Here is a 25,940-nt window from a genome sequence, read left to right on the forward strand (position 1 = left end):
GGTTTGAACCAGTTTAATTAGAAATGTATTTCCAGCTCAATTTTGTTAAGTGTGGACATGCTTGCTGGCCTGCTTCGGTTTTGTTCATCATTTCCTTTTCATTGATGCAGCCACACTGGACATCATTTTCCAAAGTGCTCATCTTTCGCATAACTCATCTCCATCCATGCAGTTTCACAGTGGCTTTAACAGAGGAAGGAGATTATCACTGAGTTCTTTGGAAATTCCCATTTATTTCTGTCACCAGCTTTTTCTTCTTTTAAAAAAAATTTGGTTTAGGAAAGTCAGCAATTAACACTGATTAAAAGGCTGACTGGTGTAAGCTTAATATTCATGTGCTTCATAATCCAATGAGAACAGGGGTTTTATCACTAACTGGGACAGCAATGTTGGCCACAATCAAGGGTGGGTCCAGCTGTGGTTTTACCCTCACAGCAGTCAAATGCAAGAACATGTCTCTGTGGCAAAGCAACAGCCTTCTACCTGCTAAAGCTTCGTTTTTGCCAAGACAAAAAAAAAAAAAAAGTCAAGAAACTATTTTCTGCCAAACCTCAAGAGAGCTGCTGTTCTGCTTCATCACCAGCTCCAGGCATACGCCCCGTTAGGTAACGACACCAGCATCCATGCAACCTAATCCAGAGCACGTGGGCTAGAAATGCTAAACCTCAGAAATGAATGTCTACGCCGATGGCAAATATGGATATGGCAAACACGATGAGTGGGGAGGGATAAAAAAAGAATTTAAAAAAATTAAGATGTAAAGCCCTCTGCACCGACTCACGTATGTCGAACATGCTTGCTAATAAAGCTTACTTCAGCCAGTGCTGATGCAAACGTGGATGTCCTCCTTGGTAGCCAGGACACGAGCCAGATGTGGCTTATCAGATCACAACCAACTCCTGGAAACACATCTAGAGAACCGCACAGCCAGCAGCCTGCCCCAGGGTGGGAAAAATGCAGAAGCAGCAGCTTCCCCGTTTCTCTTTCTGATCATGCTCCCAGTTTTATAAGGAGATCCCTGGGAATTAAAATGCATGATGCAATCTCTGGGGACTTTGCATATCACGCAATGACTATCGACAGTGAACAGCTTAGATAACAGGGCACTGTGTAACAACATCCGTGCTACCTGCTTGGCAATAAAGGAAGCCAGAAAGGAAGGAAAACCCACTGTTGGCATATGCTCCTGTAATCTGAGGGAACAACCCCTCTGGAAGTTCAGGCAGTGTTTAGGCACAACAGGATTCAACCAGCCAGGCTCCCCGTTAATAATGACAGCTTATATAGCACAGTGTCATCTCCATCCCAAACTCCACTGGCACCCGCAATCCCTGTCCAGCTCCTGTGGGAAGGCTCAGCACTGCCTCCATCGCAAGGGCAGCAGAGGTGCCTGCAGCCCCACAGTCAAGCCTCTCAGAGTCAGAATAGGTGGCCATCTATGTAATATAAAGAATTACTCTATTTTAATATTAATAACATCAAAAGGGAGAGGTATGCCAGAACTCTGTAATGTAAACAAATGCACAATACAGCAACCACAAAAGCTCAGAAAGCCAAGATGTCTTTAATCTACTCACTATGACACTGGAAACCCATCTGCATGACAGATAGGACAAGTGCCACACAGGCTCCAAGCATCACCCAGGGCCGATAAGGCCATTTCCTTTTGTTCCCAGTCAGAGAACTGTGAATTTGGCAGAAGCAAGAAGCCAAATGACATTACACAACCTAACCAGGAATTTGTTGTGACTATCTGAACAGCCTCACGAATGCACTAGGTGTTTTGCAAACATACACAGAAACCCAATCACTCGTGCACGTCTGTACATGCAGATTCCTGTGCCAACACAAAAATACTCTAACTCCAACGTGCAGGCCAGGGATACAGGTCGTGCAAAGTCCTCCACCAGGTGGGTACCTAGAAACTAACACGATGCAAAGAAAGGAAGAGAGGAACACAGGAAAGGGTGAATCCTAAATCCTCCCTAACCTTTATTCATCAGCCTGTGGGATCAGAGACCTGAGTTTCCAGCCTTTGTTTTGCAACTTCCTCTATTCAAAACAGTTCTGACTGAAATCTTTCAAGTATCCAAAAGAAAGGAAAATTAGTGCATCTCTTTATTCCTTCATCCTTTGTCCATTTTTAGGCATATTAATGGAGAGCAGGCTACAATACATGTAGCTTCTCCAGATGCAACCTCTTTTTCTGCCAAGGAAACCGTCCCAACTGGGCATCCAGCAATCTGCTATGCCCTGTGCACGTGCACGCCTACTCAACTGCACGTGAGCTGGGAGCTCAATGCATTTGGGAAACATCAGACCTACTTAGGCTGATCTGCACACGCACAAAAAGCCCAATGTATCCCAAGCGCACCACATTTACTAGCACGTACCACCTCAACGATGTTCAAGCTGTCCCTGGCTTCGCAACGACTGGGTTCACCAGACACACCCTGCACCTCAAGTGTTAATGTGCCTGCCTGCGATATTTGGCAGTCTTCCACAGGGAGAGGATGACAAAAAGTGTTCTAATGTCTCTGGAAACAAATCGCCCTTCATCCAAAAGGAATCCCACAGGAGGAATGGTCTGGTGCACCCCAATCATGTACTGGTACTGCCTGTCCTCTTCTGCAGGTCAAAATGCACACACAGGACCCGTTCCCGCTGTCAGCATCTGATGGAAAACTGGAAGACTTCACCACAGCAGGGATACGCTGGTCCACAATACCTAACTCTACCCTCTGATATTAATAAAAGGCAGTCGTGTATCTGCTAATGTAATTTGGCTTCTGGGCCCAGAATGTTTGCAAGAAGCCTGTTACGATAAATATTTCATGTTGGACTGAAAAAAGCAAATATTAAAACAAAAACATTTATTCCTGGCTCTTCCCTTTTTCCCTATAACAAGACATCATCATGGACAACTGTGTAAATAATACATTTGGGAGTCCATTATCTAAGCCATATGCATATTTATTTTATGTTGGTTTTGTTGCATATTTTAGTATAATTGTTCATAGGTTTAAAGCCAAGAGTAAAACAAGAGTAGACAAATCCACTACAGCAGAAATAATCAGTAAATTGGTTGCTCTGTTCTTATTTTTAAATACTAGGAAAAATCCATGCTAAAATTTAGCATAATAAACAAGATAGAAAATTCCTCGAATTCAGTAAAATATTTTCAGAAGGCCACCACACATTTCTCTTCTGCCCTTTTCCCCAAAATGTTTCCATTTTTAACAATAGAAATACAAGAAAAAAAATTTGCATCGAAAATGCTGATATCAGAGATGGCAACTACACAACTGTAGAGTCTGAAAATGGCATTTAGTCAATCCCAGTATTCAGTAAACCACAACACCACGTCAGTATTTTGCCAACTTGTCTGACTTTCGGTTCTAAACACTCCTCACAGAATGGAAAGTCAGAAGAATTCACATTAATATTCGTGTTTATTTTGGTAATGACAAGTTATTTTGGTATGATACTACCTTTTTTTAGTATACAATACCAAACACAATCTATGAAATATTAAATATCCTGCTAAATTAACATGATGCTCCAACGAAGAAAATGAAATGCAATGTTTTGATGTCTCTGAAAAAAGTTTGAAAATGAAAGCCAACTAATTTCTTAACATTTTCCCACTAACGTTTCTGTTGAACTCAACATGTTTTGATTTGAGTGAAACTGTTTTCAAACAGCATGTTGTTCAGTAAATGGCTGCTCAAATTCTCACAAATCACCTCCGTAAGTACACTAATTCCTCTTAGCCAGAATCCCAAGACACTTTACAAAAACAAGGACTGCCTCCATTTTAATAGCTACAGTCATAAGAAGACCTCCATTTCCAGCGAATTCATCTGTTTTCGAGCAATGACGAGAGGCAGAGGCAAGAACAAAAGTTACATCTCCTGAACCACAGCTGCCCACGTCAACCCCTCTCTTTATGAAAAAAGTGTATTTCTTGCGCAATGGGAGCACCTAAAAGCACTGCCACAGACCACATGCTAGCTATTAGCTAATAAAGGTACTGAAAAAGCCACAGTTTGCTACAAATGTCTTCTGGATTGCTCAGTCCCTAAGATCTCGGAAGTTACTAAAGTTTCATGTTTTCATGGGGAAAAAGAAGGGGATGGGGAAGACACGACCTTTGAAAAGGTGCTTCTAAAGCAAATCTTAAAAACCTTTCAGGAATCCCACAAAGTCAGTAGGTTACAAGGGCAGGCTCATAACACACAAGGGCTTTAAAAGTAAGTATACTACAAACAGCTGAAAAATAGTTTCTTCTTTAATTTTATTCCCAAGATTCGTATTCACAGATCTAGGCAGGCCAAGAAAATTACCACTGGCCAGCAGCCCAAGAACAGCTGAACACCAGACAGGAGAAGCACAATTTTATCACGTTTATAGATTTTACAGTTGAAATTGGACATTACAGTTTAAAATTACTTACTGGAAATTTCATTATGATGGGACAAGGGGCTGACCTGCATCTGCGTCTATTGACTGAGCAAGCTATTTGACCCCAGCTGACAATGAAAACTGGCTTTTAAACTCCATTTCCCCACAAATGCCTTGGAAAGGCAGGATCAACAATTGTCCATCCAAGCAGCTGCAGTCTGAATAGCTGTGCTACCATCAGACCCAGCCGCGCTTGGCTTTAAAGCCAGCAGGAAGATCATGGCTGGGCCAAACATTGGTTTCCTCCAGAGCACCAAGCTGTGATGCCCCCAAGAAACTCAGAGTAGCATTGTCACAGAGCCCTGCGTGAATCCACATGGCACTGGGAGATATCACAAGACATGCTCGCTGGAGGAGCTCTTCCCAGCAGCAAGCACAAGGACCATGTTGTTAGGGGCACTGGTTCTGCTAGCTACGTTGGCCACCTGTCATAGAACCACAGACTGGTTTGGGTTGGAAGGGACCTCAAAGCCCATCCAGTTCCAATCCCCTGCCCTGGACAGGGACACCCACCACTAGACCAGGATGCCCAAAGCTCCATCCAACCTGGCCTTGAACACTTCCAGGGATGGGGCAGCCACAGATTCTCTGGGCAACCTCTTCCAGTACCTCACCACTTTCACAGGGAAGAATTTCTTCCTTATATCTGATCTAAATCTACTCTCTTGTAGTTTAAAGCCATTACCCCTTGTCCTGTCACTACACTCCCTGATAAACAGCCCCTCCCCAGCTTTCCTGGAGGCCCCTTTAGGTACTGGAAGGCCGCAATTAGATCTCCCTAGAGCCTTCTCTTCTCCAGGCTGAACAACCCCAACTCTCTCAGCCTGTCCTCATAGGAGAGGTGCTCCAGCCCTCTGATCACCTGTCCTGACCACCCCTCAACCCCTATGCCCCACACCTCACGTAGCTGGTGGTCCGCACGGTGCTGGCCTCTGTTACTTGCGGGGTAACTCAAGACAGCATGGAAGAGGAGCTGTGGTGATTGTCCACGGCAGCGAACCACGCCAGGGTAAAGTTGTAGGAACATCCCTTGTTTCAGCACTTCCCATGCCCAGTGCTAAAAGTCTCGCTACCTGACTTGGCAGACTTCTGTGCAACCTTTACACAGGCATAAATCAGCATGTGGTTTGCAGGACAGCAAATTACCAGGCTCACGACTTCATCTGAACAACAAACAAAACCAATTCTTCAATGCTGTTCACTTCTGTTTGCTCCAGAAAAGCAATACAACAAAGGGCTTGCTACTGCTACAAGTTAGCTCCAGCCCTACCCCAAGCACTGATCACATACGAAACCTCTCTTGCACAAGCACGGTAGTGCTTTTACCTGCTCCTGGATGGCCTTCTCGGGGCAAAAGTTACATCTCTATAGCTACAACTCAGCAGCGGCTAATACAATTACTTCTCACAGTGTTACTTCATGACGTGCCTGCTCTCACACAAGCCAGACTGACCAGGAGGAGTTAATGCAAGCTCACCGCTGTAGTGAAGGTATTTAACCAAGGGCAGGATGAACCATAATTGCATTCTGCAGTTCAAGCTAACCAATATCCATTCTACTTAGAGGAGAAAAACTCACCAGACAGACTGATCAGGTATGGGGAAGACAGAAAAAGGTGAGGGTGGGGAAGTCAGAGGTAGGACAGAGTTCAACCGAGCCCGAGCTCATGGTCACAGAGCCAATGCAGCAGACACCCTAGCAGGAGATTTCAGAGCTCAGGTTGCTGAAGTGAAACAGGAGCTAAAGCGAATGGCTTTGTTACAGTCCCACTGTGCACAATCACTGGTCTGCGCGTGCTGGAAATGCTGCACTACATCCAACCCATGGAAAACAGCGATCCATTACAGAGCTCAGCAGGAGAGTGTGCCTATTTGTGGACTGACATTGCTGCTGCTGGATTTTCCAGTGGCACCTGCAACAAAGCCCTACTGCTACAGGATTACTGGAGACCCTACTCAACACATAGGTAAAAAGCCTCCTTCAGAAACGGATTGCAATTTAGATTTCTAAAACATATCCCAGAAACTATCTTTTAGTCCCCAAGATCTCATCCTGCAGGATTTAACTATTTGGCTCAACATAACGAACTTGTTGAATACTTGAAGAACAAACTATAAAGCACTATTATGGATGATTCTTGTACAAAAATATGGGTTCCTCAGGCATCACACCGTCAAGTTTAAAGCACCAAATGCTGTATCAGTCCATGAAATACAATAACAGTAATAATATTTAAAAAAAAAAAAGAACAACAAGCAGGCTACCAATATTTTTAGGAAACCAACCAATACGTTCCTTTTATTATGCTCTAACAGTTTTAGCCAGAGGCACCGAAGAGGGACTTTCAAAAAACGTACATTCATCCTTCAGGTCATTAAAGCAGACCTGGAAAGTACCATTCACATACAGCTGTAAAAAAATAAGGCGACGCGCGCTTGCAAGACACTAAAGTTTTGCAATTCATTCAGAAAAAGGTACAGTTACTAAAGCTAACTTGCAATGGGAGTCATCCCAATCATCTCTAAACAACATGCTAAATTTTCTGCTGTTTAAAATTAAGTAATATCCTAACATTCATTCATTAACTCCAATAGCTCATTGCATGTCTGGGAGAGTTTTTGGACTGCAAACAGACAATTTCTTACAAGTTTTCCCCCAACCCCACTGAATTATTTTGAAGAAGAACAAACACAAACAATGAAATACTCCAGAGTAGGTCTGATATTGCAAAACGCAGGCATGCACAGCACTGGTCACTGATGCGTGTCTTCATGTAGGCATGATTCTGGATGCTGCTGAGCCGTCAGGAACACTGAAATCAATGTCACTAGTGAGGTGCTTGAAGTGTAGCAAAGTGCTTGAGTAGGAAATTAAGAGCTTGAACTATTTCCTACTGTGCTCCTATTATCACCAGTGCATTTTTAGCACGTTCTCTTACCTTCAAAATAGCATGTCCCAGTGCCAACATCTGAAGTGTTATGCAACATGAGCTCAAAACGTCAACAGTTTAGGATGAAAATGCATTGCACTCTCCCATATGGACATTCAGGTCCAAAACATGGGGGAGCTGGAAGTGGCAGGCCTGCCAACAAATTATTTGCAAGGATTTTACTACTCTCTAATGGCTGATATGGCACATCTAATTATTGTACATTGCTTTGCTCAGTCAAAGAGTCTTTATTGTATAGAAGCACTCCACAGCTGAGAGGTTTTTTCACATCCTTACTCTTCTATTTTTGATAAACTAGTCCTACACTTAAGAATCTTAATTGAATTCCTCTGAAATATTCACTAACTAGAACCAGGACTTCACAATTTGCTAATTAATTTCGCCTGTATGATCCATTATATTAAATTCCATGGCTGAATATAGTTTGGCAAATAAGCAGGGAAGCCAAGATTTAAAAAAAAAAAAACAAAACAAAAAACCCAACAAAAACCACCCCCAAAAAAACCAATAACCCTCACAACAAAAAACCCAAAACACACAAAACAAACCCACACATGACAAAAACCCACACACTATAGAAGAAAATGCTCCTGGGTCTGACAAATAAATATACAATACACTACCTATTTTATATATATATATACACACACACACACATATTTCAAATAAAAGTAATTCCCTCTACTTCTTTTTGTATACTCCAAGCCAGTCATTCACAATCTAGTAGACTGGATTGATAGTAAGTATGTTCTGTCCACTGAGATTCACATGTCCTATACTCAAATCAAGATTGGAAAAGACCTCTGGGAACATATGGTCCTACCATCTGGTGAAAGCAGGGACTTAGGTTACCCAAGACAATGTCGAACAGCCTTGGATATTTCCAGCAAGGGTGACTCCACCACCACCCTGGGAAACCTATTCCAATGGTGACTTGTTCTCACAGTAAAGAATTTTTTTCTTACATCCACATGGAATTTCCCCTGAGCAATCTGCGCCTGGTTCCTCTTGTCCTGTGCCTCCCTGTACTTGCATCTTCTATACAAATGATTGTTAAAGCACTTGAAGACTATGACTAGACTGCCCTCAGCCTTCTCTTCTTTAGGTTGAAAAAAACCCAATTCCTTCAGCCTTTCCTTCTCCATGTGTAAAGTTCTTCAACAAAATGTTTTGGTGGCCCTGTGTTGGACCTTCTCCAGTTTCCCAATGTCTCCCTGGAACTGGAGAAGCAAAGATGGGACACAATATTCCAGGTGTGGCCTACAAGAGCAGGGGAAGTAATCACATTCCCCAATTTGCTTGCTAAGCTCTTGCTGACACAGCCCAAGGCACAGTTTGCCCTTGTTGCTGCGGACTTCACAGGTGTTACTAACAGAGGTATGAAGAAGTTAAATACTGAAACACCAAACCATGCCACTCTAGTCTATTAATGATATTCCAGCCATGTACACTAAGCTTTCAAGGCAACCCATTCATAAGCACCACAGCATTTCAGATCTTATTGCAACGGTAGTAGCACATATTAAGCTCAGACTTATTCCTCAAAGAGATCCCTGTTGCCAGGATTAGCTGACAATCTCCATTATTTGTTTGCACTACTGAACCAAGGATCTACACAAGAAATTGTTGACTTCATCCAGTACACTGCAGTAATGCTTCTTTATATGCTGCTGCCTAAAATAATTAACTAGTTTTTTCATGTGGACAAGATAATCAGCTATGTTACTAAAAACCCAAGTAAAGAAAATGAATAGACAAACAAGTGCTTCTACCAGGTGCTTATGAAACAGAAAGTAGCATTTTGTCATTTCTGTGAAGAACAACTGATTTCCCTACTTGACTCATGAAAATCTCAGTGCCTTGAAGGCTATGATTGGCTTGAAAACTGTAACTGACCACAAATGATAACAAAATACCCTGAAATGACATGACATTTTAATATCTCTGCGGCCATTTGGAGACTCTGAAATTGCATTTCAGCCCTGTGTGGTGGGTTGACCCTGGCTGGAGGCCAGGTGCCCACCAGAGCCACTCTCTCACTCCCCTCATTCACTAAACAGGGAGAAAAGGCATAACGAAATGCTTGCAGGTTGAGATAAGGACAGGGAGAGATCACTCACTAATTGTTGTCACGAGCAAAACAGACCGAACTTAGAGAGGGAATTCATCTGATTTATTACTAGGCAAAACAGAGCAGAGGAATGAGAAAATAAAATCAACTCTTAAAACACTTCCCCCCACCCCTCCCATCTTCCCGGGCTCAACTTCACTCCCGGCTTCAACCTTTCCCCTGCTCAGCGGCACAGGGGGACGGGGAATGGGGGTTACGGTCAGTTCATCTCACGGTGTTTCTGCCGCTTCTTCATCCTCAGGGGGAGGACTCCTCTCATCGTTCCCCTGCTCCAGCATGGAGTCCCTCTCACGGGGTGCAGACCTTCAGGAGCAAACTGCTCCAGCGTGGGGTCCCCCACGGGGTCACAAGTCCTGCCAGCAAACCTGCCCTGGCGTGGGCTCCCCTCTGCACGGGTCCACCGGTCTGGCCAGGAACTTGCTCCAGCGTGGGCTTCCCACGGGCCACAGCCTCCTTTGGGTGCCTCCACCTGCTCCGGCGTGGGGTCCTCCACGGGCTGCAGGTGGAATCGCTACACCCCCTCATCCTTCCTCCATGGGCTGCAGGGGGACAGCCTGCTTCACCATGGTCTTCACCACGGGCTGCAGGGGGATCTCTGCTCCGGCGCCTGGAGCTCCTCCTCCCCCTCCATCTGCACTGACCTTGGTGTCTGCAGAGTTTCTTACATCTTCTCACTCCTCTCTCCGGCTGCAAAAGCTCTCTCTCTAAGTGTTTTTCTTCTTCTTAAATATGTTATCACAGAGGCGCTGATTGGCTTGGCCTTGGCCAGCGGCGGGCCCGTCTTAGAGCCGGCTGGCATTGGCTCTATCAGACACAGGGGGAGCTTCTAGCAGCTTCTCACAGAAGCCACCCCTGTAGCCCCCCCGCTACCAAAACCTTGCCACACAAACCCAACACACCCTGAGACACATTCTTCAGAAGGTGGCTACTTCTGACCCACACCCAGAAGGGACAGTTTTGAAGTTTTCAGCTTATACATGTTCACCTTCTGGATTGCACTGACCACAACTGTAATTTTTCTTACATTTAACCTTCCAGTAACTGCCTGAAGTGCTACCATCAATTAAGGTTTTCAATACAGGCCAGAGACTTTAACACTTCATAGCATAGTCTTGTGATTCTTTCCATGTGGTACCAAGTCTCAAAAAAACCCCCCTGTTGCTTCCCCCCCAGCCCCTCCCAACTTGGTCCCAATTGCTGCAGCCAGTTATTCAATGAAATGAATTATGAAGAACTTAGCAGACTTTCAAATTGCTTAAGATAAACTGAAAAGTCGTATTTATGCTTCACTATACTCCTGCCACTGTACATCAACAGTAGAGTAACTCATAACTCACGTCAACAACCGAAACATGATTCAATGCCAAGAAGCAGCTGTACTTAAAAAAAAAACACAACAACTAAAAAGCCCCAAGTAAAACACTTCCTTACTCCGACCTGCTTCCGTTATGCACCCAGAGTCTTGTGTGACTACATAGAAATACAAATATTAGCTGGGCAGAGCCACTACAGGAAGGCAGGATTGCTTCCACCCTCTGCTACGCCTCAGCAACAGTGCTGCTTCATCTTCATCAGTTGCGTTACCAGGAAGCCACTTCTTCCCTTTTGATTCGCGCTGTCCCAAACCATGGCACCCCTCTCAAGTTCTCCATACCCCTAGACTCCATTAAGGATACAACCATTTTGCACACACAGCAGCTGCAAATCATCAGCCTGCAAGATCACACTCCAAAAAACATCAGCCCCTGGAACTCACCAAAGATGTGACCTCTCACTCCCTAGGCCACTCAAAAATACCAAGCCCAGGAGAGGGCTAATCCACATTATTAAGACAAAGGAAGTCGAAAGCCCCAGTTGGGTGCCTCTTGACATCAGAAAACAAGCAGATTGCACAGATGCTGCTGATGACCTCATTTGGCCAGTGAAAACTTTTTTTAGAAGGATGAGGGCTCTCAAGGCACAGCTGAATGAGTAGGATTAGGAACAATTCCTCTTTATCTTGATAACTAAAAAAAAACCAAAGCAGTTATAAACTCAGAGTCCCACAGTCTTTTCCAGAGCTCAACAGTAATTGTCTGACCCAAACACTTCAAAAGTGGCGCCGACTTGATTTGCCCCATCTCTCCCTTTCCCCATTCACCCGTTAGAAAAATGACCCTGCACTGAAAATTAAAAGAAAGAAAAGACATTAACAGGCTCCTACTGAAGACATACCTCTCAAAGAATATGAAACAGCTGAAGTCTTCGCAAAAAAAATATTTCACCCCCTCAACTTACAGTTTAGTTATTACTAAATACACAAGCACAGACCAAGATACAACTGTTCTACATCAAGGGTGATACATGATCACTATGCAGCTCTTCATAGCAATAGAGTCCAACCGTGAAAGGAAAACAAGGCATCCATACAATTAAACTTCTGGAGTTAACGGGAGTAGGCAAAGAATTATTCAAATCGCAACACTGTCTGGTCTCAGCAGCCGTTCCTACACTTCAGGAGACAGCCTCGGGCACACTAACAGCAATCTGCATAGCCACAGACATTAGCTTCACAATGCTTTCAAAGATACCACCTTCAACAGTACACCGTGTCACAATAATGTAGCGACTATTAGCAGATAAAAAAAGATGATATTTATACATCTCCTAGATCCTTTTCTGCAGTTTTACTGCCATCCCAAACAACACCCAATACAAGCTTCCCCGGGCAGCCTGCAAGGGGGACTTCCAAGGCACCACAGCTGCAGCCCAGGGAGGAAGCAAAACCCAAGAATTTCTGGGTGACACCTTCAACAATCTCGCATCCTCCCACGTTACATGATGCAAAACACTGCTCTGCCCAGTCTGAAGGTCCTTACCAAGCAGCAGCTCTAAAAAACCCCAAAAACGCTGGTCCTTGTACTTTGGAGAGTAACCCCACGTCCCCCACACAGCCTTTGTGGTCCCTGGCCTCGAGGGTTCCCAGGAAGATGGACAGCCCTTGCAAAAAGCAGTGCATGGGATGTTGAGAAACTTCTCTTTCCCATATGCATTCAATAGTGACGGTGCAGAGACTGGACACAATCTGACCTTCAGTGCTTCAAAGTTCAGGAAACAAAGGCATGAAAGAGTAAATTCTCATACTTCTCCAACCACCAGCAAATGCACTACTTCCAACTGACTTCATGGAAGACTCTCTGCTACCACCTTCCATGAGGTTATTCAGAATCACCCCTCTTGCACAGTATTGTTCTTCAGATTTCAGCTCCCAGAAGCCAGCAATTAACTGAAAAACTCATCTGTCATTTCAAGAGATAACGAAGCCTAAGTTTCTTGACTTCTGGGTACCATCTGATTTTTTTTAATATCTAATTCATACTTTCCAAAAGGCTGAAGTTGCCAGTACTGGCATATTTATGTCCTACTACATCATAAGTTGTCAAAAAACCTGCTAGCTTTTAGTCAGATATTATATGCAAATCCCAACTTTATAACATTTCTAGACAGCTCTTGCATTATCACGGGTACAATTTATACCTCTTTCCTTTCATTTAAAAAGACGTTGAACTGGAACTGGTCTGGAATAATTCAGTATGAACAATACTATCCTTCAATAAATCTGTTAAACATTGTTTTCCAAATCTAATGATGAATCCTCTAAATTTTATTTTCATTTTTATGGAGCTGCATATATTAAAACATATAGCCTTATGAATCATCTTCACAGCCAACCAAGCAACTTAGTACTCTTGGACATAGTTTATTTAGCCTGAAATAAGCTTTGCTTTGATTATGTGCAAACTACTATGCGTATCTATTTTGGAATGCATGGAAGATCCTGACACCTCTGAACAATAAAAATGTGCTCTAATGACAGGAGCACATTATGTGGGTAGCTGAGATTACTTTATAACTTAAATATTTATGATCACAAGCCTATACTAGAAAAATTACAAAATTATTCCAGCATTCCCTAATTCACTCCATAGGTCCTAGCAATGTATAGGCTGGAGGACATACTACACAGCAGTGAAAAAGTGAGTGCCATAGCCTAACTTTTTACGGCCACTTCAGAAGCAGTTGTTCCATTGCAGCTGCCCTCCTTCAGATAAAACGGACATTTGCTCTGGTTGCAATGCCAGCACCAGGAAGATGCCACCTGAATACATTCAGTTGGTGCTCAGCATCTTCTGCAGAGGTATTCCCAAAGACACAGGAGTTTTGGACTGTGTGAAAACTGTACACAATGGAGACCAAGCTGCCTGCCTATGCTTTGGAGCACACATTTTGTATCTGTCCACCTCAGCTGTCATCATCTGTCTTCTTTAGAGGCACAGCTCACTGTCATCCTCCTGCAAAAAGCAGATGCATCCCCTAATAAACCCTCAGCAAAACACCCTACATTCAGTGATCACGTGTATTTACATGAACAAAGCCTTTGTTATGGGTGTGCTTGCACAGAGCCAGGGCTACACACAGTCCATCAGCTCTCCATCGCGTGATGCATGTGCACAAAGCTTCCCCTCAGCGCCCTCAGCCTTACAAGACCCCATCTCTCAGTGCCTTGCTTAGTTGTTGCAGCCAATCCAAGTGTGGAATGAGCCAAGATTCAAATCACCCATTATCCAGAGCTGTCAGACCCTGGTCTCTTGCGTGCTCAGTAGAGAGCAGCCTTTGGGTACAATTTTTAATTTTCATTGTTGATATTTCTTACACATTTTGGCAACTAACATTCTAGTGGACCACACAATAGCTCAAAACATTTTCTTGTGCAACAGAGAAGCAAACTGTGTTGCTCCTTCCTGTTTCTGCCATGATTAAGCAGCTGATTCACTCTCAACATCCTTAAAAGATTACTAGATTTAATTTTTTTCTCTGTCAATATAAAATGAATCCAGGCATGAAAAGAAAGGCAACTATTTCAGAGGCCATTTGGGAGCTTTAGGATCTTTTTACAGGTAAAAAATTCTGTGATTACAGTGACAACAGCACCCTGAACATCTCCTGGCTTCTAATGTGTCCATGTGAACCCCTGAACCTCTATTGTTAATGTATTAGTACTGACCTCAGTATCTGAATGACAATCTCAGAAACAACACAGACTTAATCACAACAACAAAGAGTTTCATGAGAAAAATCCTGCTTCTGACATAAAAATAAATTTAAAAAATGTAGTATGGAAAAGCAGAAACTCCCCAGAACTGCTTCTGTAGAGGATTTTCCAGAATCTTTGAAAAAGTATCTATAGCTTCAAAGGGAAGCCAAAGGTGTCCAAAGGATGGATATCGAAACGTAATATGCATTTGATGCACTGGAAATCGGAGAAAGACAAACAGCCCTTCTGCATTCTCCCTGCAATAGGGGAGCGACGCAGAAAGAGCCTGCACCAACACAGAGACTCCTCAGCGGTGGGACCTGAGGGAGAAGCAAGACCAGACAGCTTCCTCCAGTGCCGTACTCCTCTGATGCACCTCCAAGGGCCCAGCAGCACGGCCTTTTCCTTCCTCTGTCGTCTTTCTCTGCATGGCAGTAACACAGACTCAGTTCCCTATTTTATCATGTCTATTTTCTCTTTAGATCATTCTTAGGAAAGGCTTTACAGTGAAAAGAACACTTTTCTAGGCTAGTTCTTACAACTAAAGGTGTGCATTGCATAGTGTACATAGCATGTTACAGCAGACAACATTTAATTGCTGTAGTTTCTTGACTGGTGGTTCTGCTTTGATATCACAGCGACAAAGGTAATAACAGCAATCAAAAGCTTCATAGCCTGCCTGCAGAGCAGGGTTAATTGACACCTATGTCTTGAAAGATTACTGCTGGTTTAGTCTTGGTTGAGCTCTCCATTCAATCCAGGCCAAATTTAGCCATCACCGATGTTAATTTGTGCCAGCCACTTCTTAAATAATTTTGAAAAAGAGAAAATAACCACAGGAGAGAACGAACAGGGCAGAGGGAAGTCAGTGCAAAAGCCAACACACTTATCTCACCTGTGGCAGCAGAGAGACATGAAAACAGGACAGAAGGAAGGGGCACAGAGTTTCACAGGTGACACCATTTTGCATTGCGCAGAAAAGACAGCAAGATAAAACAGGCTATTGCTTGAACAATATTGTCCATCTTCTTAAATGGTGCTCATTTCTACTTTAGGAAAAACAGCTTTATCAAGAACAGCATCACAAATTGAAAGAGGAATCCAAACCTTATAGACTTGTCCATATGTCCCATTTCCAACAACCTGTACCAGTTCAAATATTCCCGCAGGGTCCTGCAAAAAGCAGAAGAAATAACATTATTTGCAGCAAAGCAACCACTTCATAATGGAGCATAACTGTATGCAATCAAAATGAAAACATCTGTGGCATGTTCTAATGATCTGTATTACACACTAAAGGGGAAATAGCCAAATAACAGTACAAGAAATACATTAATATTAAAGTTTTCAGTCAAGCTGCTCAAAACTCTACCCACAAAACAACTCGGTGAAGATTTGTAGCGTGGCAATATGGCAGATACAACAAATAAATGGAGATGTGTGAAAAATACAATTCAACAGATTCAGCTTAGCACTAAACTAAGGAATAAACTCCAGGTTTCCTAAGCCTTAAAACACTGAGCTAGCCTAGAGGCTGAGCTGCTGTCTTCTGCTATGAGACACTTTGCACTAGCAATGTAATGAAGGAAAGAGTGTAAATAATGGAGTTGAAAAAATACTATATAAAGCACCTGAACCCAATCACCCTACAAAAGGGAAACGTACCATCCGAGCAATCTTAACACTGCAGGTAGGCTAAGAATGCTCAATTGCCCTGTTTTGCAAACATAACGAGGTGAATTTGACTGATGTAGTGAAGTCTTGGCTTTGAACCCAAACTAGATTGCTGTTAATTTACATGAAAGATTCATGTGCCAGGTGATCTGTGCACCACACCACACAAGCCAACTTTCATCCTACTAGTTTTAGCACCAGTTACTCTAAAACCAACCACTGCAGCAGATGTCATTCTCCAATAACGAGGTGCTGCAGTCTTTCAGATACAGGAAGACCATCTTGTTGCAAGGCATGGGCAAGTAAGTGTTCACTCCTGCATGACTGAGCACATTAAGAAATCTGTTGCTTCAGTAAAAACTCACTTGAGAGATTTATATAAAAACATTAAGAACTCAAGAGACCAGTTTCTTGGTTTCTGGCTGAGCCATTTATCAGTCCACTCATTTCTTGGGATGATATCATTGAGAGATTTATATAAAACATTATTAACTCCATGTGTCAGTTTTACCACATCTGTTTCAGCAATCTGTCATGTCAGTTGATGCCTATTGGTACTGCTGAGGGATGCGATACAGAAAAACATTATCTCAGAAGCACAATTTCTATGACCTTGGTTGCAAAACATCCTTTTTTTTTTTTTTAAGGTATCAAGCTACTCCTGCACTCCATTTATATGTTATTCTTTTAATATAAATAATGCTTTTTTTCATATCTGATATAGAAACATTTACTTAGGCAAAATCCCAGTGGAAACATACAGCCTTTTTTTCCTGAGCAGATTCTACCTTTACCAGCACAACTGTCATGATAAATGGCAACAGCTTTCACTGTCAGACCAACACAGCGCAGACTTCCACAACTGAAAGTACTCATGAGTTAATTTGGTTTTGCCTCTAAGCTAAATGAGTCTTAATCTTATACCACCTGGATTGTCAATGTCAAGACTTTTTAAAAAAAAAAAACCTGAACTAATTAACAAAGCATAAATAGATCAAATAACTTACTTTTGACCCATGCACAGGCCAGTTTGTGATGTTTCTCTTCTGTCTCTTATTTTTCAGACAAGATAGTAAGGCATGGCCTTCTAGACTTCAACCCCAATTCCAAAAGCCCTCACCAAAAGGAAATCAACGGGACCACTCCTGTTTGGAGCTAAGCACAGGCATAAGAATGCTTGCAACATTGGGATCTTTGTGAAGTGCTTTATTCCTTCTCATTTCTTCATTTTTCATGTCCACTAGTCTTGGATATGAGCCATATGCTTTGCTTCAGCAGAGTTGAAGTCAGCAATAATCCATTGCCACTGCTACAGCAACAGGTGGGTACTACAAACCTCTGCCTTGTGTGCGACCTTCCCACGGAGCTGTGCCTTGGGTTACACACGGTCCAGGCAGTAAAACACATGGCAGCTCTCTGAGGAACCTTCCAGACAAGGACCTCCATGCACAATACCTACTATACTCCTCCATGGGAATCCCAAGCAGCGCCCCATTTCCACACCTCTTCTGCAGAAAGTAGCGCCACTGCGTTCACAGTGCGCAGAACCTAGAGGAACCTAAAATGCGTTTTCAACTCAGAGCTTGCAACTGTCCCTTTCACTTAAATGCGTGCTCTGTCCTCACTCTTCTTCTCCAAGCTTATTTATTATGCAAATATAATAATGTGCCGCAAAATCAGCTTCTCTCTCTCCCTCCAATCATTTTCCTTCTGATTTAGCATCCAAATAGATGCTTCAGACACTCTAGGAAAAACCCAAACAATTACCTAAATAAATGTTAGCATTAACTTTAATACAGCAAAAATCCTACCCTGTCCTTGCTAGCCAATTGAGCATTAACATCTCAAGCCTCCACAGCTCTGAGTGCAGCCAAAACACTTGGCCCCCTCTCTCTCCTTTTAATCAGGACACTGTAGTGAACTGAGCCTTGTTAAGAGTCATAAAGGATATTAATCTGGGCTCTGACTTTGGTCCTTGGATTGCCCTTGTTTGCTTGGATATCAGCACCGCATTGTTCACTGGCATTCTTCACAATGGGCCACCTTCTTAATTATCTTGGAGTTAGGTATCATCTTTGATGTAGTGCTTCCTCTCAGCTACCATCTAAGCCCCGTGGTCCATCTCACCCTTCGCCAGCCAGCCCCTGCCAAATTGCAAGGTTCACTTTGACAGATGCCAAAATCCTGGCCTGAACATTCATCACTTTAAGGTTAATTACTGTAATGCACTGTACCATATGGTGGCCTTCTTGCTTTACTGCAAGTCATTTGCAGACTACCCAAAAGGCAAGAGCAAGACTGCTGACCCAGAGGCACCCAGGCCACATCCATCTCCTCTGCAAGGCAGAATGAAAAACAACGTATGCAGCAAGAGCCCAACCAAAACGCACTTTTCATAATCTCTGCAGCTAAACAAGATACAGGTGTCAGAAGCTCAAGTTCTTGTACGGGGCCTGCACATCTCACATGTAATGTGGAGATCAGAAGCTCTGATGAACCCAGGGCAGGAGCACCCCAACAAGATGCTCCTGCAACATTTGGAAACTACAGCCCAAACCACCTCTTTCCAGGAAAAGGGGAAAGCCCTGGCGAGCACGCATTTGCAGGGGAGCAAGGCCAGCTCATGGATTTTGAAAACAACCCCAATCCCAGTTGTGCCTCCCCCGCTGGACTTCCTGATAGCAGCAGGGATGGTGGGAGCACAGCTCCGGGCAGCTCCCACCAGCCCCGGGAACACCTAAGACAAGGCAAAGGTAAAACATCTGTCTTGACATAGTGTCTACACGGCCTAGCCTCACGCACCTTCCATTTTCCGCTGAGCACAAACCCCAAACTAAGGCTGTCGACTTAGTGCTGAAAAGGTTTCCTCTGAAAAGACACAAGTGTCCCCTCCTCTGTCAAGGCTGAAGCTTGCTGTGCTTGCAGCCCCAGGAGGGTTCTGCACTGGGCGGTTTTGACACATAGCCTGCTGTCTGGTTTGCAGCACTCCTGTTTTTCAAACTTACACTGGTTTCTTATCATTTATTTAAGGAGATAAGATTCATCTGCTAAAGCTCTAAAGAAGAGCTTCCATTATTTCATCTTACTCCCCCAAGCAGAGCCAGGTTAAACATCTGCTTGCCTAGCCAGGAGCCTTGTGCCATCTTCGCAAACTTTACTGTCTGCTGCCTTTCTTCTTTCTGTCTCTGGTCTGGAACACCCTCCTCGCCATGTGATTATCGCAAAGGCTTCTCCCAGCCCTCTTTTTTTTTTTCTTCTCTCTCTGATATTTTTAGAAAGTAGCTTGCTTTGGTTTCACTGTCTGGGGCTGACTAGTTTTCGCCACTATTGAACTCTTCCCTCTTCTTCTGCGGAAAGTGCCCCAGAAAAAAAAAAATAATAAAAAAAAAATCTGCCTTGGTTGGACTGGGTTGATAGGTGGTCAGCTTCTATGGAAAAAAGTGAAGTGGAACTAAGGGGCATCATACACACCCCTGTTAACTGTGGATGTGAAACACTAACAATGTGGCTTTTAATGTGGCCAAAGTTTGGATTACGTTAAAAACCTAAAAACATAAGAGCGTGATGATAAAAATTCATAGCAAACTAGGTGAATGCTGAGTTTTTTAGCTTTGGAGGGGAAAAAAAAAAAAAAGCCCAAACTTCAACAAAAAACCCCACAAAAGCCAAAACCCCACGCACATACTTTCTTTCAGAAAACCCTCACTTCTCATTTGTTTTCTCTCGGCAGCTTCACAGCATTCACATCACCCTCAGGAATATCAGTAGGAATTATTTATTATCTTGGGGGGGGAACGAACCTCTCCAGTGAAATGCGGGGCAGGGCTCCCGCGGGACCATCTCGCCAGCGAAGGGAACGCGACCTCTCTGGCTGCGTGTAACGGGGCCGGGCGAGCTCCGCGCTGGCGGAGAGGAGCCCAGCTCTACTACCGATCCCAAAGGCTTTTCCACCAGCCGCGCCAGCGGAGCCCTCGCCCCGCTGCCCACTTGTCAAACATCTGCGCTCCCTGGATTTGCGCGTACGGCACCGCTCTCCTCGGCCACGGGGGCAGGGACACAGCCGGCGCCACCAGCACGGGTGTCCCACGGCCACCGCACAGGCACCCTGCAGCGCCGGCACCTCTCCCCACGCGCGGCAGAACGAAATCCCCTCAGGTAGGGGAAAAAAAAAAGTAAAGTAATCGGATGAAGCCTTTGCACAGTCGAGCGGCGAGGCTGCAGAGGCGAGGAGCAGCCCCGAGGCCGGGGGGGTGGGGGGGTGGGGGTTTCAGCGCCCGGAGGACGCCGGGGACGAGAAGGGGGCCCCGCCGCAGCCCCGCCGCGGGACGCCTCCCCGCCGCCCCTCCTTACCCGCAGCGCCGCCAGGTCGATGCCGTCCAGGCTGCGGGCGGCGCAGTCCCGGGCCATGGCGCTCCGCCGAGCCGTCAGCAGCGCCCCCGCCGCCCCGAGCTAACGGTCCCGCGGGCGGCCCACGGCGGCCCGGCCGTGCCCCGGCGAGCGCAGGAAGGCGGGCATGCCCGGCGAGCCCTCCCCGCTCAGCGGCCGCGGAAGCAGCCCCCTGCCCGGGCGGCCGGCGCCGGCAACTTTCGCGGAGACAGCTCCTCGGGAAAAGTTTGCGAGGAAGTGACGTGCCGCGCCGGGCCGGGCCGGGCCGGGCGGGGGTCGGGGACACCTGCCGCAGGCGGGGGCGGCCGCCGCGCGCTCCCCTCAGGCCCAGGGAGGGGGGGTTGCAAGCGCTCGCCCCCGCGCGCGTGCTCCCGAGTGAGCCGGGCTGTGCACGCGCCGCCCCACGCGCGTCCCTCCCCCCCCCCCTTCCCCCCGCCGGAACGGCGCGAGGCAGCGCGGGCAGGGAGAGGGGTCGGGGCGCTGCCCGAACCCCCGGCCGAGGGGTGCACCGGGGACGGGGAGGGCTGAACCGGGCGGCAGGGAGCGCAGGGGCACGGAGGGAGATGCCACAAGCGCCGCGCTCCCACCCGGGAGTTTCGCGCCCAGACGGCGCACAGGGGGCGAGGGCAATGGCACCAGCCGTTAAGCAAAAACAACAAAAAAACCCAAACAAACCACCACCCCAAAAAACTAACCAAAATTAAATACCCCAACAAACTACATTTAAAAAAAAATACACACAAACACTTCCAGACCCTTTCCCCAAGGTGATGACCACCACAAATAGGAGCCCACGGAGGCGAGGGCCGCGCTGCTCACAGCACCGTGCTCAGAGCCACGGCAGCTGCAGCCGCGGCGGAGCCCAGCACCGCGGTCCCACACAGAACCAGGCAACCGGCAGCAGCAAGCCCCTCACGGTGCGGAGCAGGGTAGCAGCCCCCTTGGCGAGCCCGTCCCAAAGCGCTGCAGCGAGCTTCAGGAAGGCAGAACATTACTATAAACTTGGCTGCTCATTACAGTCTCTCTCGCCCTGTAATTAGGGCTGCAGAAAGAACATGGTGTACAACCGTATTGTAGTGGAAGGACTTGTGGATATTTCTGGGCCTCATATGTAGAGACAAAAACCAGTGGAAATGCACATTACTGAGATAAAGTCCTTGAACATTCCTGAACGACGCTCAGGGCTTGCAGAGACCGAGCAAACGGGCCAAAATTCTGAATCAGTATTTTCACAATCACAGACGTGAAATCAAGTCAACGTGGCCAAAGCATCTTTGGTGCCTATTAGCACACCACGCCGGACGCAGTGCCAGCAGCAGAGTGACAGTGTTGTAATAAAAGCATTTGGCAATTTCCTTGAAAGAAATGCCGATGCGTCATTCAACTTCAAAGTATTCTTTTAAAACAGCCCACACTGGGTACGTTATCTGCTGAAGCGACCCTGGCTTTTTGCTCTCCATCTGTCTCTAGGATGGCATATTGATGTGCCGCTAACAGATTGGAGGCCGATTGCTGCATTAAAGCATAAGTTTGTTGAAGAACTAAACGTGCATAATGCAGCTGCGCATGACGGGGCAGAAATCCCCACGCAGTGCGAGCCCAGCCCAAGCCCCGCTCCGTGCGCAGCCCAGCCACCCGCTCCCCCTGCGCAGCATTTGGAAAATTCTGGCCCTCGCATCACCTTTGACAAAGTTAAGCCGCAGTTTTGCTCCCTACTATAGCCTTCCTGCCTTACATAAATCCATCATTAGCCTTTCTGCTTGTGCTATTTCTCACAACCCCTCTTCTCTAACCCTCAGGCCGTCCTTTGTCTCCTGCCACTTTGCACTTCCCTCCTGCTTCCCTGGTGAGAACTGGTGTGAAACTCCCGGCTGTTGTCTACCAATGCCCTCTCTCTCTCCATTCTTAGATTCTTTGCCAAAATTAATCCTCCTGCCTCGCTCGCCTCTGGTGAGTGCTCCAACCTGAGGATTAATTTCCACTTGACAGAAAGCTGTACCCAAAAACATTAAGAAAATCTGGTTTTAGAAGTATAACACGGCTTGTAGTATTTCTGCAGGCATTTTCTCTTTGCTATATGCATTTATCACCACCTTTCGTTGTTTTTCCTCCAGTGAACCCAGCTGCCGGTTGTTTCTGTGGACGCTCCGGTCCCACTCACACCACTGCGGGCAGAGCTTCGTAAGCGATTCTCCCCTTGCTGCCGAAGGCGGCAGCGCATCTTTTCCCCATACAGGCCTTGCAGGTCTAACAGAAGCAACAGCTGGTTTTGTCACTGATATTCACAGCAGATCTGCTGAGGGTGAAAAATGCTACTTTTCCGAGCAGAACCAGATTTACAAGCCCCAAGTTCATCACCAGCCTGATGACTGGTTCTGCAGAAACAGAAACTGTGCTGCAAGTGTCCCCCGCGGCCTCGTGCCCTGGTTCTGCTCCAGCCCCCCCCCAAGCACCACACGGACGGGGGCTTTTGTGCTATCGCCGACTTGCAAGCGGGCTGTCACACCTTGCTATTCCGCATGAAGCCACGTGGCAGAATAACTCCCAGGAATTGGGAAGTTCAATGCCTTAGCGCGACCTGACTGTTAATAAACTAGAAACCCACGTTCCTCTTATCAGTGATAAAAAGTTAATAGGATCGCTTAAGAATAAATCCAATTTAATAAACAAAAATCCAAAACACAACAAACACAGGAGACAATTAAATGCTACCAGTACGTCTTTCCAACAGCCGCAGTCAAACCCCTGCAGCCAAATTCAGCAACCACGAACCTGAACATAAAAACCTTTCAGACGTCTATGTGCATGTAAAGGATGTTTTGTATTAAAAGGGAAGTGCAAGCATGAAGGGGGAAGAACTTCCTTTGTTTCAGCAAAGGAAATGCCATTGTACCCCAGAAGTACGGGGCTAAACCTGAGCTCTTCTGTCTGCATCCCTCCCACCCCCCAACTCAGAGCTGGGTCCATAACAGTACTACTAATAGTAATTGCCCCTGCCAGATGTGACACTCAAAGGAAGAGAGTGTTTAAAGCTGAGGCTCGAATTGACACACTGGCTTATTTCCTTTAGCTCTGTTTACACTGGGGTCTCAGCTACAGGTGTGAAGCTGGCAGGGAAAAAACCCAGAAAGATAACTCAGAACAGAATTTCTGGTCTGCAGGAAATAAACAGCTTCTTAAAGCGTGGTTTCAGTCTGAATTGGACAAGCTGACACTTTTCAGAACTGAAAATTCAGAGAAGTCATTCAGAAAAGCTCAGACACACAGCATCTTCTCCTTGAAATCATCCCCTGATGCTGCTCAGGGAACGGCCATCCCTGCCTGCGGGAACAGCCAGGCTCAGCAGCTCGTGCCACGTCCGTGACTCCAGAGCCAACCCTCTGCGTACACTTCCCAGCATTTGCAGGATCCAAATCCCAGCTCTAGAACAGGGAGCTCAGAAACCCACAGCTCAAGTTAGGCTCTCTGCTGTAGAGGTACGGGGCAAACCCCTCTTCGAGCTTCTTGGTTCGCCTCTCCCAGCTCCGTGGCAGAGAGCCAGAGCCCGACCCCAGCGTGCTGGCCTTCCCCAGGACTCCTCTCTGCAGCGGCTCCCCTGCACTTGCTCCAGAGTCAGATAGGATCCCTGCAAACACCAGCTTTCCTTGGCACCAAAACATTCCCCATGGGATGCGTTTTGTTGGAATTTTTCTTACCTTCTGCGAGGAAGCTGCATTCTGCCAGTGCCAGAGGTGCCTGACTGGATCGATGCAGACTCAGCACCTTTCTCCCAGAATAAGAATCCTTTACAAAATTCCCCATGATTTTTGTTTTTTATATGAACTAGAGATTTTGGATGTCTCTTTAGTGTTTCTTTAGGGCACAACCCTTAGCCGAGAGGCAGCCAAGTGACACAGAAGCCCATGAAATCTGCTTGTAACTACAGACTTCACCCTCCCCTTCCAGAAGTTCTCGCTGGATTGCTCGAAAAGGAAGCTCAATCTTTTTGCCTAATGCTTTCATAAAACATTTTGTCCTCGTTTGGTTGCACCAGAACCAGAAGATTACCAGCCGTTAAACGCTGATTACAGGAAAGTCCATGGGTGGCAACGGCCAGCATGGTATTAAGCCCAACATTCATCCATGAGTAGGGTCTCTTGGCTGCTGCTTGAATTCATTACTAGTTATAGCATCATTCTGGAAGTGATTTAGTGTTACTAATGGTTTTTATGAAGTCCTAGAGTACAAAAAAATCTTGATTTATTATGCCAGCCTCTAACTTTAAAGTTGTCCCCTTCCGTTTCCAATTATAGCATGGTTTAGTACCGTGGATGGCTTTGCTAGACTGTCAGGAACAAGATTACACATTAAAAAACTGTCTAGGATTGTGTACAGCCCGGGTATGTCTCCGTGCTAGCTTGGTGGCAGTCAGACGATGCCAGGAGAATTATTTGACAAACACAGAAAAGTAGAGAGAATACTTTCATCAGGTCACACCTTGGAAAATACCAGTACAACTTAGCTCAGCAGCTGCAAAAATTCTTTGGATTGCAGGGGAAAGATTTCAGTTTCAGGCCATGGACACTCAGCTACTTACATTCCAATTTAGTTAAAAGATGCTAAAAGAGATGAACCGCCAACCCCTCCCCCAACCCAATCCACTTCATAACTTCAGTATTTCTGTCACCCATCCCTGCAGTGCTTGGAAATCACAGTAAGATGTCTTTGTTTTCAATGGATTGTTGGATCAGGCTCTGAATATTTCTCATGCTTTCTCCTATTTGAACTAAAGAAAATTCCACTTCATTCCAAACACATTAAGGCTGGGCCAGAAATTCATATGTAAACCCAAATAATTTGCACTTTGCAGAGGCTGCTGCATTAGGACTGAGAGACAGCATTACTACCTTGAGTAAACTGGGAATATGAGAAATCCAGATAAACAAACTAAACCAGTCATTTCCCGTACAATGCTCGGTAGCACATACAGTAGTTTTCAGCTCTTTAAAAATTAAATAACTTTTTTTCAGTTCCTGGCAGCCGTGCTAGTTCAGTTTCACAGGATATCCAAAATGAGACCAAACAGCTTCCTTCCCAAAGGGTTCCTGAGTGGACAGGCAAGCTGGAAAAAGTGCCTCTCGCTACTGTAATCACAGCCAGGATGTCCACCTCATTTCCCAGGGTAAGACTTAAAATACAGGTCTCCCACAAAACTTGCATTAGTCCAAATGCCGACTCTTGCAGATTTTTTTTTTTTTCCCTTTCCAGTTGCACACAAACGA

The 25,940-nt window shown here is 45.5% G+C and overlaps 1 protein-coding gene across 2 annotated transcripts in view; it reads right to left on the reverse strand.

Moving 5' to 3' along the window:
- Nucleotides 1–21,056, reverse strand: part of NRK (Nik related kinase) — a 110,723-nt gene extending 89,667 nt beyond the window's left edge. Inside the window, exons 1-2 of one of the 2 annotated variants that reach the window (XR_008578938.1) lie at nucleotides 20,644–21,047; nucleotides 15,727–15,792 (exon numbers count right to left, since the gene is read on the reverse strand). Coding sequence is in view for 1 of the 2 variants with exons in the window: in XM_054839230.1 (XP_054695205.1) it covers nucleotides 15,727–15,792; nucleotides 20,644–20,700 (123 nt within the window). In the remaining variant the exon portion in view is untranslated. Of the gene's footprint in view, nucleotides 1–15,726; nucleotides 15,793–20,643 lie in introns of both variants that reach the window. The other variant, XM_054839230.1, reaches the window with a different exon arrangement.
- Between the last annotated feature and the right edge of the window lie 4,884 nt (nucleotides 21,057–25,940).

This window comes from Grus americana, chromosome 12, assembly GCF_028858705.1.
Source record: "Grus americana isolate bGruAme1 chromosome 12, bGruAme1.mat, whole genome shotgun sequence".
NCBI classification, from domain to species: domain Eukaryota; kingdom Metazoa; phylum Chordata; class Aves; order Gruiformes; family Gruidae; genus Grus; species Grus americana.